The sequence below is a fragment of the Narcine bancroftii genome, chromosome 2 (assembly GCF_036971445.1).
Source record: "Narcine bancroftii isolate sNarBan1 chromosome 2, sNarBan1.hap1, whole genome shotgun sequence".
NCBI classification, from domain to species: Eukaryota; Metazoa; Chordata; class Chondrichthyes; order Torpediniformes; family Narcinidae; genus Narcine; species Narcine bancroftii.
In genome coordinates this window covers 300497482-300518154 of record NC_091470.1, presented here as the reverse complement: position 1 = coordinate 300518154, position 20673 = coordinate 300497482, and the positions used below count along the sequence as shown (strand labels likewise).

At 43.8% G+C, this 20673-nt stretch overlaps 1 protein-coding gene across 1 annotated transcript; it reads right to left on the bottom strand.

Annotated features, from left to right (window-relative positions):
• Positions 1 to 247: 247 nt before the first annotated feature.
• On the bottom strand, positions 248 to 20621 carry oprk1 (opioid receptor, kappa 1). The gene is made up of 4 exons (XM_069921502.1): positions 20517 to 20621; positions 20120 to 20390; positions 4945 to 5297; positions 248 to 3263 (listed from the first exon to the last, which is right to left on the bottom strand). The coding sequence occupies exons 2-4, from the start codon at positions 20380 to 20382 to the stop codon at positions 2737 to 2739; spliced, it is 1143 nt and encodes a 380-aa protein (XP_069777603.1). The 5' UTR covers positions 20383 to 20390; positions 20517 to 20621; the 3' UTR covers positions 248 to 2736.
• Between the last annotated feature and the right edge of the window lie 52 nt (positions 20622 to 20673).

Here is a 20673-nt window from a genome sequence, read left to right as displayed (position 1 = left end):
GTATGATTTTGGTGTATTTTTTCCATTGAAAGTCTGGATCATTGGAAACATTAAAGCCCTAATTATTCTTGCTTTTCTTGTTCATCTCTATGCTCTAATACTGCTTCAAAATGATGCATTACTGCTGAGTGTGAGAGGGGATTCAGTCACATGAATTTGATGACAACAACAAGCTCAAGAATTCTCATAAATCTTATGATTGTTAAACTACACAAAGGAAGAAGCAACTGTTACACAAAAGTCTCACTTTTATTTATTCACAATTTCACAATCATTTTTAAACCAGAACAACACATAATTTTGAGCATAAATGTAAAGTAACTTGAAATATTTCCTTATATCAAAACAACCAACTGTTTGCAAAACCAAGGAAAGAAATCTAAAGATATATATAAAGCACAATAATAATTCTGAACACCACAACCAGATTGTCATTCACGTTACCTAGCACAAATTGATCATGTTACGCTTTACTTCAATTAAATGAGGAATATTTACAAATATGAATGTTTTTAACAAGAAAAATTAAACATCTTAAATTTTACTTGGCTAATTTTCACATTTGAAATAATGTTTGAATGCGTCTTCAATGAAAGAATAAACAGAAAGTTGTGATCGTGACTTATAATTAAGAAGGAGACACAGATTCTATTTACATAATGGAAAAAAAAAGGTTGTGAACAAAGTTTGTAAAATGGCTTCTTATAAATTTTATGATGATTATGTTCAAACTTTCTACCATGTCCTATTTGAGAAAAATAGAATTTTGATTTGCTTGTTTGGTACTACATTTGGCAAAATCTAATATGTAATTGAATCATTGTTCACAAATGCATACAGGCATTAATATCATCTGTGATCCTTATGTTTAATAAATATTTTGCTACATCAAAATTCTATTCAACTTCTGATTTTTACACTGTTCTTTTGGAACTATGAAATGTTTGATTTTTATTTGTTTTATGTACTCCATATTTTATGTTCATTTTTATTTTATATCTACACTGCCAAATAGAAAGCAACATGTTATACACTTCTCTATACGATTGACTTTTGATGGCTTCTTTTAATCTGGCTCAAGATCAACATTTTAGTGTAAAGTGGCTGCATCTTGCTGGTAAGACTATTCGTGGAATCAGTAAAAAAATTAGCAGAAAGCCAAGGATCTGCAGATGTCTTGACAACCATAGACATATTGAGCTTCAGATGGTGGATTTTGCCAGATGCAAATACTTTCAAGGGTCAGAAATGAAAGTAAGCCCACATAACCTGTACAACTGGGATAACTTGGTAATATAAACAATGTGTAAATGAAGTTATTTTCATCAGTGTCAAGGGCATTTGCAGAGTTTCAGACTCCTCTGGAGTTCTTGCGATAACACATGCCACTGGATTCTGCACAGCTTTGTGTCATTAGAATAGACCCTCCTCAGGCAGCAGACAAGTAGGTGCAGGAAGATCACTGACTATAACTGATGACTATAGGCGAGCTCTCCACTGGCCACCGAGACAGAGGTGCACCAAAGAAGAGGTACAAGCACTGCTTAAAGAAATCTCTTGGTGCCTGCCACATTGACCACCGCCAGTGGGCTGATATCGCCTCCAACCATGCATCTTGGTGCCTCACAGTTCAGCGGGCAGCAACCTCCTTTGAAGAAGACCGCAGAGCCCACCTCACTGACAAAAGACAAAGGAGGAAAAACCAAAAACCCAACCCCAACCAACCAATTTTCCCTTGCAACTGCTGCAACCATGTTTGCGTGTCCCACATCGGACTTGTCAGCCACAAACGAGCCTGCAGCTGACGTGGACATACCCCTCCATAAATCTTCATCTGCGAAGCCAAGCCAAGAGAGAAGAGAGAGATAGGCCTGACCTGTCATGATTCACCCCATCACAAAAGTGTCATTTATTTTTGTTAATATATACAGTAACTCTTGAAGGGCTACATAAAAAATAACATTCTAAACATACCCATTGCAGTAGCCACTGTGACATGCCTTGCAAACTAATTTGTTACTTTATTTCCCACATAATGCGAATGCTAAGTACAATAGTGTTTTAGAATGAATGTTGATTTTATAGCTTAGCGTAAAATGGCATGCATATTCAATCTTGGGCTGACAGTAAGGATATCAAAATAAAACTCCATTTTCCGTGCATACTCACAAATTAATCTCTTATTTATGAGCACCGGAAAGGTCCTCACACCCGATGATAATCTCAAATCTGTACAGGTATTCCCTGTTTTGTGGATACTCACTTTACGAAAATTTGCTTTTACAAAGAAACCTGTGTTCACTTTTATGAAAGGATTTGAATGGGTTTTCGCATTTACGAATATATGCTTCAATTGTAGTAAATGGGTCTTCGCTTTACGCCATTTCGGCTTATGAAAGGTTTCATACGAGTGCTCCAGTTTCATAAAATAGGGTATACCTGTATATGAAGTGGGATTCCATCGATTTCTATTTTAAAATTTTCAAAGGTTGTACTTCCACCAGCTGTTTATGAAGAGAGTCCCAAAGATTCTCAGAAAAAAAAATTGGCCTCACCTTTCATAAGTCCCTCATTTTTCAACAGGGACCTCTTGGTTCTAGATTCTCCCACACAAATAAACATATTCTCCAAATTCAACAATATTAAGAACTAAACTACTGAAGTAATTTGAGTCAATGCTGCACTTTGGAAGTCATCTCTCTCTCCTGGTGTGAAAGATGACATTTCCACTCCTAGTCATACCTCCTGGTTAGAGTTCCTAATGCTACCATGAAACACTGCAGCATTCTGTGTGGTGATTCTTATTCGGCTGCTTGTCTGCAACTCCAATTTCATTCCTGAGGAACAACAAAAATCTTTGAAGCACCTTTTAAAGTTTTCATCTAGAAAAGCATAGAGAATAGGGTTAAGGCTGCTATTGGTGTATCCAAGAGCAACCGAGAAATAATAGCCAGCTGATGCTGCTAAGGTGTTTGGCACATTTCCCACAGCGTCAACTAACACAAAAATTTGAATGGGTGTCCAGCAGATGATAAAAACTGCAACAACAATGAGAACCATCCGTGTGATTCGTCGTAAGTTTCTATCTTTCTCCCTGGAACCTGATAGCAATCTCACACTCTTCAGACGCAAGATCATCAAGCTATAGCATACAGAGATGATGAGAATTGGTACGACAAAGGCAAAGATGAACACACAGATTTTCAGTACTATGTCCCAGTAACTGTAGGGATGTGGAAACTGCAATGCACATTCAATGCTATCTGTTAAATAAGAAAAACAAAAGGCAGTGGTTAGGATGAAATCAATGCTCATAGGTTCTAAATTATTGCATCTAACCTTTTAGCTGGGAATGGGGTTCAAATTTCCTCACTCCAATAGAAACATAGCAGGAAATCAGTCAATCAAATTGTACTAAATACAATGTCAATTTAACTCGTGGCCCAGTTAATAAAATGATATATTGATGGGAAATTTACACATATCCAGCAAGAGGAGATGATATTTATTTCAGCAACCTCTTTAAATCTTGTAAATTTTAAGGAATGCATTCAATTAAAATACATTTTAAACTAATGCGTGTTTAATAGGAATTCAATTTGAGGTGTAGCTACATAGGTCAGGATTTTGATCCGTCTATAATTAATATCAACCTTTAGCTTTTGGTGAAAAGATTCATCAGTTTTCTGCAGAGGCTGTTTGGAATGCAAATCATTCACTTTTGGAGAAAAACTATATAATGGAACTATTTGGATCATTATCTTCAGAGACATTATATCAGATTTTATTTCAAATGGTAGCAATTATTCTGGTTTTTTTTTAATTCAGTTTCATTGCTTCAAATAGATTAATATTTATTGAGAAATCGTAAATGACATATGCCAAGCCATCTATTTATGATGTAGTAATGATTTAATTTCAAATTCTAATGTTTCAGTTTTTGTTACCAAAGGAAGACTGGAATTTACTTAACTATAAAATGCAGTCACTAATAGGCAAAGATTTCCAAATGTATCTGTCTCTGATCTCACTCTTAAGGAGTGAATCATCCAGTTTATAGTTTACAAGAATAAAAATAGTACAGTAATTCTATTCCTGTTTAACTATCTAAGTAATTAATTCAAATATTTTCCTGTTTTACCAGTGAATTGAACAAGATAAATTGTGAGGAGTCCTAGCTCATGGCAGAGGTTCTGGAGTTCTCTGTCCACGGCACTTAGAGATCCCACCATCAGAAGTATAGGTTCACAGGTGGGATATTGAGCAAAGGCTCAATTTGTTCATTCAAGTGGCTGCAAAGATTTCTTTGGGCACCATCCAAAAACTTGTAAGGCGAGGAGTGGCACGGTTAGCGCAACAGTATCAGTGATCAGGACTGGGGTTCGAATTCCACGCTGTCCGTAAGGAGTTTGTATGTCTGCATAGGTTTTCCCCAAGGGCTCTGGTTTCCTCCCACTGTTCGATATATACCTGGGTGTAGGTTAATTGGGTGTAAATTGGGCGGCACTAACTCATGGGCTGAAATGGACTATAACTGTGCAGTTATGTGTAGATTTAATTTTTTTAATTAAATTTATAATTAATTGAAATACATGCTCGGATCATTCTTTCTTTTACTATTTGTAAGGGTTGTAAATTGACGCTCTTGCTTCCAATATTGCATCTAGTTCCATACTACAAAAGTGCTTTTTGCCTGAAAAATACCCAGGAATGGCCTGAGATTACGAATGGCATTACACAACTGCACATTCTTTCATTCTATAACGTACAGTGAAATGTAATTTTGGCTGGTTCCAAAAATCAATCAATGATTTGCCCTTCATTAAAAGAGAGAAATTGGAAGAATTTTAATTTGGGTAAAACTAACCTTGCTACAATAAGCATGAGTCTTCATATTACAAAGGTACAAACAAACTTTGCTTTGAATATAAGTTTGATACTCACCATTTCTTGTTTTAGTGGCCCCCAACATGATGGCAGGTATACCAATAACTGAGGCAAGGAGCCAGATGCAAATGTTTATTACTTTGGCATTTAAAGGAGTGCGGAAATCTAGTGCCTTCACGGGATGGCATACAGCTATATATCGATCAATACTCATCATTGTTAATGTGAAGATGCTTGTGAACATGTTGTAGTAATCAATGGAGGCCACAATTTTACACAGCATATCGCCAAATGGCCATGAGCCCATCAAATAGTAAGCACTCTGGAAAGGCATTGTGCTTGTTGTTAGAGCATCTGCTGCAGCAAGATTGAAAATGTAGATGTTGGTAGCAGTCTTCATCTTGGTGTGTCTAGAAAGAAATATATTAATCAATCAGACTTCATGAAAAATTATTGTGGTGTCATCAGTTTTGATGTTGCTACTAATTCAATACAATTTACTATAGTTAATATAAACAAGATTGTATGCAATTATGTGTTTTTTTAAATTAGCCATTACATAGAACATAGAATAGGAGGGTGCAGGTACAGACACTTTGCCCCATGTGTTTGAAGCCAACCTGAAGTCCAAATTAAACTAAAATTCGATTGCTTGCACTTGATAGATATCCATCCCATCCATTACTTTCACATTCATACGTCTATCTACCACCCTTTGTGCAAAGAATTTGCCCACACATTGTAGCGTAGATAAAAGCTCACACTCGACTAGAGGGAGAACTAATGCTTTTATGAGCATTTATACAACAAAGGTAGGGTTTATGAACAGGGTTCAGAGGGGTTCTGGGTTCAGGCGGGAAACCAGGGTTATATACGGGCCCCTGGGGAGGGGCCAGGAGACAGGACTAGTCTTCAGTACAGGACAATTCTAGTGAATCCCAGTTCATTACATTCACCCCTTCCTTCAGAATTAAGGGTCAGTGGATGAAGAGAACAAGGATCAGAAGCCAGTAATAGACACAGAAGAGAAATATTTACAATACAAATATGCTCCAGTCTTTTGTTGATTAAAATTTTGGTTTGAGTTAACAAGTATTTGAGTCATTTGACACACTACAATTTAATCAACAAAAAGTTTCAAAACACTGGAGTGTATTACAGCAAGGTCGACCAGACTAGACTGACCTGGGTCTGGTTAGGAGCAGCCCTTTATGACCTGCCAGTAGGCGTGGCTATGGCTCTCAGCCAATCACTACTACAGTATGTAAATATATACAAATATACATTGGTGATAGTATTCTGTATGCAACACCGTGGAGCCTGTGTAGGTCAGGCACTTGGTCGAAAGTCTGTTTACCTTCAACATCACCATCGAGTTGCTGAGCTAGTGAGGTCTATTCTGGTCGAGGACCAGTGATGCCAGTTTGCCGAAGATGCCGTGTTCTTCCCTCAAGTGCCCCCTCAATCCTGAGTCAACCTGTGCAGGTAAGATGGTGCTGAACTCATTGCATGGCAAGATGGCCGCCCTCCTTCCTCCCCTGACGATGATGATAGGGCAGAATTCAAAATCAGACCACTGCAAGATGGCCACCAAGCCTTTCCGTGCTGTTTCCGTAGGTGGCGGGTTGTGCAGCAGGCGATCTCGTGAGTCTGGTGCAGATGGCTTGGGACTGGAATCGGATCCAAAAGCAGTACAGGCCAGGGACTTCCCCAGACCTCCCTTTGCGTGGCAGACCCTCACCCAATGTCCCTTCTTCCCACAGCTGGAGCATCCGGAGTCTTTGGCTGTCCCTTGCTGCAGAAAATGCATTCCTGGGCTTGGGAAGTAGTAACCATTATCGAGCGGGGGCCACCGGTCCTTGGAGGAGCTCACCCGGGAGCACGAGTTCACTGGCCTCAAGGTCGTCATTCTCAAGACTGGCCTGGTCCAGTGATTTGGCCAGCTCGATGTGACTAACGAGGTCCTTCCTTCCTGACTTGAGCAGTCGCTGCCTCACGTACCCTACAACTAGGGTGTCCTGGATCTGTTCATCTTCCCGGACCCTGCCTGAAGCAACCTCATACCTGCACTTCTTAGCCAGCGTCCGCAAATCCAGCAGGTAGAGATCAATTGACTCTCTGGGCTGCCAGTCATCAGTACAGGACACTTCTAGTGAATCGGAGTTCACTACACACATCTTCTTCAAATGTTACCCCTCACCTGAAGCACTTGTCCTCCAGTATGTGACATTTTTTTACCACTTTATTAATGCCCCTTATTGTTTTATACTCTTCTATCAGGACACATCTCAGCCTCTATTCTCCAGAGGAAACAACCTAAGTTTGCCCAACCTTTCCCATAATACTATTAGAGAGCCAGTGACCCGGAATTGAATCCAACACTGTCTGCAAGGAGTTTGTACATTCTCCCTGTGACCTGCATGGGTTTTCCTTGGAAGCCCCAGTTTCCTCCCACCCTCCAAAAACATACAGGATTGGTCAGTTACTTGGGTGTTATTAGTTTCAATGAAATAAGCTTATACCTTGTTGTAAATACATTTTTTTAAAAATCCTAGTGAACCTCTTCTGTACCCTTTCTAAAGCCTCCACATACTTCTTGCAATAGGTGACCAGAATTCACACTGTATTCCCAACCAAAGTCTTATATAGCTGCAATATTACTGCATTAGACTACCTAGACCATAGGAACACTTTCTTCAGGCTGTTGTTCATTGACTACAGCTCAACATTCACCATCATAACAGCAAAATTTATGATCAAACTAAAGGATCTGGTCTCTCTGCAAATGGATCCCCAAGTTCCTCGTTGGCAGCTTCCAGTCACTATGAATGGGCAACATCACCTCCTCTACACTGACCATCAACACCTGAAGGCACTGTACTTTGTCCCTCTACTCCACTCCATGACTCATGACTCATGACTCCATGGCCAAGTTTAGCTCCAACTCAATCTAAACATTCAGAAATGATGAGTCAGAATAAAGAATATAGATTCTGAATCTATTTGCGTGGTGCCAGAAAAATAATCTTGTTCTCAACATTATCAAGACCAAGGAGCTCCTTGTTGATCTTAGGAAGGAGAGGCTGAGGGACCTTTCCTCACACACCTGTCCTCATTGATGGGAAGGTGGTGGAGAGGGTTAAAACTTTCACATTCCAAAAAGTCTATATTCTGAAGGGGTTTTCTGGAACCAGAATGTCAAGGAGTGACCACAACTCCCTTGGCTTCAGCATAGCTATGGAAAAGGATAAAAGCAGACAAAATGGGTATGAGCTGAACTGGGGAATGGCTAATTATGAAGGGATGAGGCAGAAACTAGCAAGAATACATTGGAAATAGATGTTCAAGGGTGAAAGCACAGAAGTAATATGGAGGAAGTTTAGGGACCACTTGCACAGGGCTCAGGTTTGTCCCACTGAGGCAAGGAAAAAATGGGAGGAAAAGGGAATCATGGTGGCTGAAACAGGTGAGGAAACTAGTCAAGAGGAAAAAGGAAGCACATAATAGATATAGGAAGCAGGAAACAAGAAGGGCTCATGAGAAATATATGGTAGCCAGGAAGGACCATAAGAAAGGACTTAGAAGAGCTCGAAGGCCTTGGCATGTAGGATTAAGGAGAACCCCAAGGTATTCCATGTGTATGTCAAGAACAGAAGGATGACAAGAATGTAGGTGGGGCCACTAAAGGATAAAGGAGGGAGAGGAGATTGGGTAAGTTGCATCAGTATTCACAAGAAAAAAGGTCCTTGACCAGGGTGAGGTTGAAATAGAACAGGCCTGTGTGCTGGACAATGTGGAGATTAAGGAAGAGGAAGTGTTGGATCTTCTTAAAAACATCGATTGATCAGTCACCGGGGTCGATTGTGACTGGGGCAGTAGCTACGATCTTTGAATCCTCTTTGGCTGCAGGGGACATGCCAGAGGGTTGAAGAATGGCAAATGTAGTCCCCTTGTTTTAAAAAGGTAATAGGGAGAATCCTGGGAATTATAGACCAGTGAGTCTTATGTCTGTGGTGTGAAAACTATTGGAGAGGATTCTTAATGATAGGATCTATGAGCATTTGGAGAAGTCCAGTCTACTCAAATATAGTCAGCATAGTTTTGTAAAAGGAAGGTTGTGCCTCACGAGCCTAATTGAGTTTTTTGAGGAGGTAACAAAAGAAGTTGATGAGGGTAGGATGGTAGATGTGGTCTATATGGATTTTAGCAAGGCATTTGACAAGGCCCGTATGAGATATTCATTCAGAAAGTCATGAGGCACGGGATCATGGAACCTTGGCTGTGTGGATAAAAAAGCGGTTTGCAGGAAGAAAGCAGAGAGTAGTAGTGGAAGGAAAGTATTCTGTCTGGAGGTCGGTGACTAGTGGAGTGCCACAAGGATCTGTTCTGGAACTCCTGCTCTTTGTGATTATTATAAATGACCTGGATGAAGAGGCAGAATGATGGATGAGTAAGTTTGTGGATAACATGAAAGTTGGAGGAGTTGTGGATGGACCTGAAGGTTACAAGAGGATACAGATGAGATGCATGGTTGGGCAGAAAAAATGGCAGATGGAGTTCAACCTGGATATGTGTGAGGTGATGCATTTTGGAAGGACAAACCAGAAGGCTGAGTACAGGGTTAATGGTCAGTTACTTTAGAGAGTTGATGTACAGCAGGGCTTTGGGGTTCAAATCCATGCATTCTTCAAGGTCACGGCACAGGTTGACAGAATAGGTAAGAAGGTCTTTGGGATGTTGGGCTTCATTAATGGGGGACTGAGTTCAGGATTAGCGATCTCATATTACAACTCTACTAATCTCTGGTGAGACCACACTTAGAATATTGTGTTCAGTTCTGGTCATCTCATTATAGGAAGGATGTGGAAACTATGGAGAGGGTGCAGAGGAGATTTACCAGGATGTTGCCTGGATTGGGAAACAAGTCTTATGAAGCAAGGTTAGCAGAGCTGAAACTTTTCTCTTTGGTGTGTAGAAGGATGGGAGGAGACTTGATAGAGATCAACAAGATTATGAAAGGCAGGAATATCTAAAGGATGCAGAGATGGGCAGAAAACACCAGAGGACATATGTACAAAATTAAGGGAGGGATGTTTAGGGGAGACATCAGGGGTAAGTATTTTACACAGAGAGTTGTTAGTGCCTGAAATGCCTTGCCAGGGATGATGGTGGTGGCTGAAACACTAGGGCATTTGAAACTCTTAGACAAGCACACGAATGGAAGAAAAATAGATGGTTACGGGGTAGGGTGGGTTTATTACTTTTTTAAAGGAGGGCCGAAGGGCCTGTGCTGTGCTGTAGTGTTTTATGCTCTGAGTTCTATGTTCTAACCATGAAGAAGGCAAACTGAGGCATTTGCTTTCTAATGAGTCTGAGGAGGTTTGGCATGTTGTCATAACAGTATTCAATTTCTACAGGTGCACTGTGGAATGTATATGGAAAGGATGCATCATAGCTTGGTTTGGAAATTCAACTGATCAGAAACACAGAAAGTTCCAGAAGGTAACAAACATAGCCAGGTCCATCATAGGCTTCAATCTCCCATCCATTAAATGCATCTATCTGAGAAGATGCTTCAAGAAGGCAACCAACATAATAAATCACTGCCGCCGCACGCTACTCGAAAGAAGACACACACGTAGTGTAGTCAGGTTAAGCTCTGAGTTTTATTAGGGCTCAGGCCTGACTTTTATACTTGTACTGTTCCCATCATGCCCCCTTTTGGGTGACATCCCAACATGCATAACAAAAGCAGATTTCACGTGCACAGGTACTTTCCTGTATAACAATGCCCTTCTTCCCCACGCACTGTCCCTGTCTGTTGGCTGCGCAGCAAGGCCAATGCCATTTTGGAGTCACTGGCTTTTAAGCTGCCCTTGCCATTCACCCTTTGGTTCACTTGTTGGGGCCTTTGGTTGTGCTCACCACCCAGAGCCCCGGCTCGATCGCCACAGCGGCGGGCTGCCATAAGACACACATAACCCTGGGAAAAAAACTTCTCACTAGTACCTTTGGTCAGAATTTTCAGAAACCTGAAAACCACCATCTCAAGGTTCAAGAACTGATCAGAACCAAATTGTTCATCTAGGGCTTCCCCAACCAGAAGTTGAAATCCGGAACTTGCTGAGAGCCAGATGACAGACATCTAAGTCTGGAGACCAAGAGCAGTACATCGAGGAGCAGGTGTGACATATGGAAAGTCATCTTCTGGGTGAAGTGGAGATTCTGAACAAGAATAGAAACTACAAAGGATAAGTGACAGGGCCTAAATGACAAAACCAAATCTGCTGCACTGGGAGACAACAAACCTTCATTCCCAGATGAGCTCAATGTCTTCTATGCCCAATTTGACAACCAGAACAATGGAGAGACACTGCGCACCCCCATGTCAAATTTCAAAAGTTCAAAGTTCAGATTTATTGTCAGAATACATACATGACCATCTCGTACAACTCCGAGATTCTTTTTCCTGCAAGCCAGACAGAATTTCTACTTATTAGTAGTGTAAAAAACTGCATTCAAGAAAAGATACATAAGCAAAAAAAGAAATGTGAACTAATTGACTGTGTAATACTTAAAATAAGTAAATATTCAGTGATAAATAATGAGGAAATGAAATGAGTCTCTGATTAATTTTTTGTTTTTTATGCGTCTGATGATGGAGGGATAGCAACTGTTCTAGAACCTGGTGGATCCAATCTTGTGGCACCTCTACATTTTTCCTGAAGACAGCAGCATGAGCAAAGCATGTCCTAGGTGGCATGGATCTTGCTGATTGCTGCTGCTTTCTGATGGCAGTGTTCCATGTAGATTTTCTCGCTGGTGAGGAGCGATGTACTTGGCTGTGTCCACTATCTTTTGGAGGCCTTTCCGCTCAGCGGTATTTGTGCCTCTATACTAGGCTGTGATGTAGTTGGTCAGCACATTTTCCACTACATATATGTAAAAAATCGCCAAGGTTTTCGATATCATACCAAACCTCTGCAAACTCCCGAGGAAGTAAACCCACTCATGTGTTTTCTTCACGATACAATTAGACATGTTCCTTGATGACACTCTACTGTCAGTATCCAAAGCTGACATGCAGACTACCTTCAGAAGAATGAATACAAGGAAAGCATCCAATCAGGATGGAGTACCTGGCTGAGTCCTGAAAATCTGTGCTGACCAACCAGCTCATGTATTCTCGGATATTCTTAACATCTCACTCCAACAGGGCTTGATACCCATTTATTTCAAACAGTGCAGTAATCTGTCTAAATAACTGCTGACCAGTGGTACTCATCCACAGTGATGAAGTGTTTTGAAAGACTGATGTTGAAGCATGTTCACATCCTTGAAGCATCCTGTCAGAGCAGCAACATGGGTCTGTTCCAATTTTCTTACCGCAACAACAGGTCTACAGAAGATTCCATCTCATTAGCTCTACACAAAACCCTGGAACACATGGATAGCAAAGAAGCATACATCATAGAAGATACAACCCACAGAAGACAGCATTCTCGTGTACATGCTACACTTTTCAATTTTGGTGGTAAGGACTATAGACTCAAGAGATAAATGCTAGTGTTGCAACTGTAGTGTATCCACTGGTGACTAATACATCAGTCAAGACCCTGACCTTCACAGGAACAAATTTGACATTTTGCCATCAAGAATTTCTGTAGCATTGAAGAGAATAATTTATTTCTTGCTGAATAAAGCACAACTGAAGTACTTTGATAAATTGAGTCAAGGCACACACTCCTGTAGTTTTCCCATATTCAGGTAGTCCCCAACTTATGACCTATGCGACTTATGACTATCCACACATAGGACCAATTTAAAAAAAATGTATATATATATATATATATATAACATAAATGGTTTATGTTGTATTTCACAAACTGTAACATGGATACAGGCAAATAAGAGACAAAATGTGGGTACTTATCTTGTTAGTCGGTGTTCCGGAGTCCAGGGGCTGGTCGCAGCCATCCTGATTCCTGTGCAAAAGTGCGAGTGTTCAGTTGGCACATGTGAGGTGAGTTTGCGTATTGGAGTTCAGATGGTGTATATGCGAGAGTTAAGGATGCCATTTCAATACACAAACCCACTGAAGGCTCACGCATGCACATAGGAATCAAGATGGCCACACCCAGCACTGGGACACTGGAACACCAACTAACAAGGTAAGCATGGACCAGAATGTGGAAAGATTCGCCAAGGGTGATGGACAAATTCATGAAGTTTTGTTATTGTCAAATGTACGTTAAAAATATGTTCTTGGTGAAAATCCTATACACAATTAAAGGAACTATGATTGATTTTGACAAATTATGGGGTCTTTCATGGATTATTATCACAATTTGATTATCTAGCTTGAGTGCGCTGGGTGCTATTCGCTCAATGTGCGGCAGTCGAAACTTGATATCTGGATTAATTTTTCCTTTTCTTTCTTCCTTTGTGGTTGACCGTGCTTAATGGGTGGGGTAGGATTATTATGGAGGGATGTTTATTTTTCTTTCTTTCCTTTTTTTATCCCTTTCATTCATAGTTTTTTAAATTTTCTTTTTCATTTTTTATATACAGAAAAGATGACATTACATATGTCAGAATCATAAATAAATCATAAATATATCAGAATCATAAACCTATCATAGAATATGAACGCAAGTTCTGTGGTGGTACGCCATTAGGCAGGCGAACTGGCCCCGCTTGTCATGCACATGGTAGGGCAGCTAGCCAAAATAGCGCCATCAGGGGTTTCCTCCCGACCTCGGCACCGGGCTCAGAAGCCCACGCTTGGTGACCCACGTGATGGCCCAGTGACATCGTGGCCCCTCCAGCGCAATTCTCAGCCAGGTCCAGGTTGGGAGTATAAGACCAGCCAGGCAGCCTGCAATAAATCAGTTTTGCTAATTGTACTCAACTTCTGGTTGTCCGATCCTTCAGTTAGCAGTGTAGCCGTCGCTACAATTGGTGACCCTGACAGGCTCAAACGTCTTTGAACCCAACATGAATGACCCTTCGATCAACGCTATAGCCATCAAGCTTCCTGACTTCTGGGTTCAGGAGCCAGAGACCTGGTTCAGCCACGCAGAGGCTCAGTTTCACCTCTGCCAAATTTCATTGGATTCGACCAAGTTTTACCATGTGGTCGCCGCCCTGGACCAGGCCACTGCCAAACGAGTGCAGCACCTCGTTCAGTACCGACCCATGGAAGATAAGTACGGGACCATCAAACAGGTGCTCACCAGCTCCCTCGGCCTCTCCAGGTGCCAGCGTGCCGCTCGGATGCTGCGCCTCAACGCCTTAGGGGACAGAACTCCAATCGAGTTGATGGATGAGATGCTTGCGCTCATGGGCGATCTTCCTTGAGCATGATGATGAGCGCATCTTCCTTGACCATCTGCCTGAAGACATCCAGCCGTTACTGTCCCAGGAGAGCTTCATTCCAGGGAAATGAGCAGGCCGGCCGCTTTTAATGGCTGCGGCGGCTGGCCAAGAACACAGCCTTCTCTACCTGCAGGATTCAGTCAGGGCCTTGTCGACTTCTGAGCCCAGATCAGCATCATCCCTGCCACAGCCATTGAATCCCAGAACCAGCCTCGAGGTCCTCCCCTCCATGCAGCCAATTCAACGGAGATCCGAACATATGGAGACAAGACCGTCCACTTCCAGATCGGCCAGCAGAAGTTCTCATGGAGGTTCACCACTTTTCCCTTCCAACCGCCATCCTGGGTGTTGACTTCCTCCTCACCCATGGACTCCTGGTTGATATTCGAGGTAGGTGACTGGTAGATGCCTGTACCTTCCAATCTGTTTGCCTCAATATGTCCTGCACCGTGCAGCCGCAGATGGCCATGGTCAGCACACAGAAGGATGAGTTCCAGTGTATCCTAGATGAGTTCCCGTCCCTCCTCAAGCCACAGTTCTCCGCCACCTCTCCACACCACGGGGTGTTTCATTACATCCCCACCCAAGGCCCACCCATTCATGCCAAGGCACGCTGACTCCCGCCGGGTAAGTTCCAGATTGCGAAGGAAGAGTTCACGCATCTGCAGGAGCTGGGAATTATTTGACACTCCGACAGTCCTTGGGCCTCACTACTCCACCTGGTCCCGAAAGCCTCCGGCGGCTGGCGCCTCTGTGGAGATTATCAATAGCTTAATGACGCAACAGTACCTGACTGTTACCCAATCCCTCACATCCAGGACTTTACGGCCAACCTGCATGATGCGAGGATATTCTCCAAGGTTGACCTGGTGTGCAGGTATCACCAAATCCCAGTGCACCCCGAGGATATACCCAAAACGGCCATCATCACCCCCTTTGGCTTGTTCGAGTCCCTACCCATGCCGTTCAGGCTCAAGAACGCCACCCAGACCTTCCAGCGCCTTATGGATACAGTGGGCAGGGATTTGAATTTTGTATTCATTTACCTGAATGACATCTTTGTCACCAGCAGAGACTGGGCACAACACAAGTCTCACCTGCACACCCTCTTCTCCTGACTGGCCGACTTCGGCCTAACGATCAATCCAGCCAAATGCCAGTTTGGGAAAGAGTCCATGCAGGTTCCTGGGCCATACCATCATGGCCAAAGGAGCTACACCTGCCGCCACAAAGGTCACTGCAGTTATGGAGTTCCAAAGCACGGACAACCTCAAGGGGCTATAGGAGTCCACTGGTATGGTCAATTTCTATAACCACATCATTCCAGACACTGTACACATCATGCAACCACTCTTCACCATCATCACGGCTAAAGACAAGACATTCGCCTGGACTCCAAGGGCCAGCAGGGCATTCAAAGCTGCGAAAGAAGCCCTCGCGAAGGCTACCCTGCTTGTCCACCCATGCACTGACCTGCATAAGGAGCTCTCTGTCAATGCCTCTGCCACGGCTGTTGCCGCCATCCTGGAGCAACAGGTGAATGGACAGTGGAAACCATTGGCATTCTTTAGCCGACTTCTTTCCCCAAGTATAGCCCAAGTATAGCCCAGGTATAGCCCAAGTATAGCACAAGTATAGCGCTTTCGATCATGAGTTGCTGGGCATGTACCTGGCGGTGTGTCATTTCCACTACTTCTTGGACGGGAGGCCTTTCACCATTTTTACCAACCACAAACCCCACACTCAGCCGCTCACTATGGCAAGAGATCCCTGGTCGGCCCGCCAACAGCGTCACCTCTCCTTCGTGTCGGAGTTCACCATCGACATTTGGCACAAGGCAGGGAAAGACAATGTGGCCACCAATGCACTCTCATGACCAGCCATTTGCACACTGACACCCAGCCTCGACTTCGACCAAAAGTCTGACAAGGAGACGTGGGCCTTCAGGACTGCCATCAGGGGCCTGCAGTTCCTGGACCTCCTCACTCCTCATGGTGAGGGCACCATCCTGTGTAATGTCTCCATGGGCACCCTGCGACCAGTGGTTCTCTAGCAGTGACGCAGGCAAGTCTTCCACCATATCCATGACCTTTCCCACCCTTCCATCAGGTCCATGGTCCATATGGTGGCAGAACGTTTCATCTGGCACGGGCTTCAGAAGCAGATTGCAGACTAGACCAGAACCTGCACCCATTGCCAGCTTTCCAAGGTACACAGGCACACCAGAGTGCTCGTACAAGATATCAAACACGTCCAGGAACGGTTCAACCACATAAATGTGGACATCGTCGGACCCTTACCTGTTTCCCAAGGTAACCGTTACCTTTTCACAGTGGCAGACCACACCACTCGTTGGCCCGAGGTGATGCCGATGCCAGATGCCTCCACAGACTCCTGCTCCTGAGTGCTTTTGAATGGTTGGGTTACCCGGTTCGCATCCTGAACCACCTCACCAGTGATTGGGGCACCCAGTTCCTCTGTGCTCTGGGTACAGCTCACCAACTGGATGGGGATCGAGCTACATCACATCACAGCCTATCACCCACAGGCCAATGGGCTAGTCGAGCGGTTGCACCACCACCTTAAGTCGGCACTTATGGCCTGCCTCACCAGCCCCGACTGGGTGGACGAGCTGCCTTGGGTACTCCTGGGCATCTGCTCAACACCCAAAGAAGACCTACAGGCATCATCTGCCGAGCTGGTCTACGGTGCACTGCTAGCCCTACCCGGTGAGTTTGTCAACGCACCTCACATCCCCCAGCAGTCACCGCATGGTCTACTTCCCTGCCACCGGGCCCAGTTGGATTCCTTCACACCCCCACCGCCGCCCAGACACGCCACATGGGACTCTTACGTCCCCAGTGAGCTGTACTCCACAGAGTACATTTTTATCAGGCGGGGCCCATCCACAGCACCTCTACAAAGACCATACGAAGGGCCGTACAAAGTCATCCAGCATTCAGGATCCACTTTCACACTGGACATCAGGGGCAAGAGGGAACTGTTTATGGTGGACAAGTTAAAGCCAGCCCACCTCACCAGTAGTTGTGGCCCACCCCAAGAACCGAGGCCACCCTGCAAAAAAGGACATTGGCGCCGATTGTGGGGGGGGGGGGTGGGGGGCAATGTGGCGGTATGCCATTAGGCAGGTGAACCAGCCCCACTTGTCACACACACAGCGGGGCAGCTGGCCAAAATGGCACCAGTGGGGGTTTCCTCCCGACCTCGCCACCGGGTTTTCTTGGCGACCCACGTGATGCCCTGGTGACATCGCCTCCCCCCCCCACCCCCCCACCCAGCACGGTTCTCAGCCAGGTCTGGGCTGGGAGTATAAGACCAGCCAGGCAGCCTGCAATAAATCAGTTTTGCTCACTGAACTCAACCTGTCTGGTTGTGCGATCCTTCAGTTAGCAGTGTAGCTGCCGCTACAGCTCCTTAATTTGTTGTTTTAATTATTAATATGATTAATGTATATGTTACACTGTACAATTAGCATAAGATTCATATTCTGTATGTTAATGTGTTAAGATTGATAACTATTTTCTGATTTACATATGATATGTAATATTACTTTCTCTCAAATTAATAAAAGTATATTAAAACAAACAAAGATTTAGTGAAAACGTTTGCTATAAGACTTCGGTCCTCCACATGCGGACAATACTGACCTACGTCCATTCCGAGATACGACTGGTTCCTCGGTCCCCATTACGGTCGTAAGTCAGGGACCACCTGTAGTCATAGCTATATGCTTCAAGTGAAAACAATTATGAATGCATTCAAAGACAAACTTATCACCATGTAGATTCAATTTTGTGCAGGTGTATTTATCACATTTTTTTTTAATTTTACAAAATCTTCTGAACCAGGAATTTCCCAAAAAAAAAAGAGTTCAATAATTTGAATATTTCACTTTTATCATTTGATGTGCATGACCGGCTGTACTTTGTCATTCATAGTTAGGCTTTGTTCCAGGTGTTTTCTCTGCTACGATGCATATATTCCCCATTATCATCTCTTTCTGCATCTGTTTTATTCTGAACCAAACTACTGATGTGTGATTGATATAACTAGATAGTGTTTTAAATGAAGAATATGAAATATGCCAGATGATAACATTGCCAATGCAATTAATTAACATTAAAATATCACAAGCTAAAATTATCCTCTAATTATTACAAATAAACGGGTATTTGCTGCTGACAGCCCATACCCTCAAAACAAAGAGAATGATGTTTTAGCCAACAGTCGATTATAAATGGTGATGTGGTAAAACTCCAGAAATGAATGCTATAGACTACACTTTTGAGTGTGGTTGGAATCTTCATTCTCCCCCCCCCCCCCCTTCATTTAAAACACTATCTAGTTATATCAATCACACATCAGTGAGGTCAACCGAGTGACCATTCTGCCCGCTTAGATTGAGCCAAAAATCACACCAGCTCCAGGAGTTAGTTCAAAGAGCCCCCACAAAGGACCAGGTCGAGGAGACGCTCCATTGGAGTTCGTGTTGCTGCGCTTCGTGAAGACATTGAAACAGGGGCAGATCAGTGTTGGGAAGGTCACGGGAATAGGTGCGCGGAATAGGTTCGGTAAGCGTGGGATGAAATAGTTTTACAAAATCAAAAGGAGCCGTTGCTTCGAGTACCAATAGGGTTAACATCATCAGTTGCCCTGGAAAATTGCCTACTGGTACAATCTCCCACCCGAAGGCCATGTGAAATCATCGGCCGTGGACAGGCAGTCCTGTTCTCCAGAAAGTGACCACGGCGTCCATCCCCGTCTTTTTTTTTAAATTTCGCTACTGATCTCCCAATTTTTCGGACAAGACTTAATTCCCGTTGATCTCGTTAGTTTTCGGGTCGTTGAATAAGTTCACTTGGAATCTGGTTTGTGGTACGCAGAGAGGCAATGCATTTTAAATCATTTTTTAACCAGGTTTCGACACAGTGGAGAAGTTGGTCTTCACTGCAGTGAACAGATTTGGGCACGATTACTTGCGACACTCTATTCCTGTCACGGATTTTATGGTGGAAAAATAAAACGTTTTGGCATCACTTGGCGACCCTCGGTGGAAATGAACACCTCTGCAATTAGAACAGAAAATGCTCTGGGCATTGAATGTTAAGAATGCTGGAGAAATCCAGCTCCGGTCAGAATAAGCTTTCTTCAGACCTGCTCTCTGTTTCAATGCACAAGCTTTCTTGAAACTGCGGAGTTTCTCATTCATTCACTTGCATCTCTCCCCGATTTATATATATATATATATAATAAATGCTGCTAGCCCAGTTTCGACAGCAGTTTGTAGCTATTACACGAATGTCCTCTGATTTGTCATTGTCCAAAAATAAAAAATACCACTGTGTAACAATGTTTAGCTTAATCCGTCCGTCTATGTACCGACTCGCCCATCCGCAAATGTAAACTGAGCCATTTAATTTTTGAGATGTTGATGGCATTAAAAGTGCATGATTGAAACAACCCCCCCCCCCCCCCAATCGGGGGTCTCTGAGATTAAATCTGGAGTCGTGGTGCTAATAAAAAGTAATGACTGAAATTGGCGTGGACAGCAATATCCGTGGCAACCATCTGTTACAACCCATTTCTTTATCCAACCTCACAAAAGTTATACCTTTGGCAATAGTTTATTGGACATCGGGCTTTCTCCGGCAAATTGCTCCCATCCGCTACTTCGCCAACGCTGTCCCCCCCCCCCCCAACCCCCCTCCTCAACCCCCCACCCCCCTCCTCACCCCCCCCACCCCCCTCCTCACCCCCCCACCCCCCCCCTCCCGTCTTCTCAAACTTCAACAATGAACTTGAGAACCAGAGCGAAACAGGGGAAGCCCCTTACCTGATGATCATGTACATTACCAAGCAGTTGCCGACTAAACCCACCACGAAAACCATCGTGTAGACCGCGGTGATGACGATGGGGATGAGGATGCCTACAGTGCCGTTCCTGTGAAACTCGAGGAAGTCGGTATTGTTTTCCCAAAAGTAAGAGATGTTGGCGAGGCTGCTGTTGTGCAATACGGCCGGGTTACAGTCCTCCGGGGAGGCGAACGTGCACCCAGGTCCCATGTCCTCCCGCGAAATGACCACCGAGACGCCCATCGTCGCTTCTGCAAAAGGAAAAGTGGAAACGAGCTCACGAAGGGTAAAAGCAGGCAAATTCCGCGTTCACACAAGCATCGGGGGATCAGCGGGAAGAGAATTCGTCCGGGAGCAAGTCGGCAGCCCCTTCTTACCCAGCGAAGTGAGGTGGCGCGAAACACTTCGCCTCGCAGGCTCACATGCTCAACTTCGGCGGAAGCACTGCGAGGTGTGAAGGGCAAGAGATCCTGGCGGCAAGATCTTCTCGCTGCAGCCACTCGGCTGCATCAGCTCCCATCCAACGTGACATCA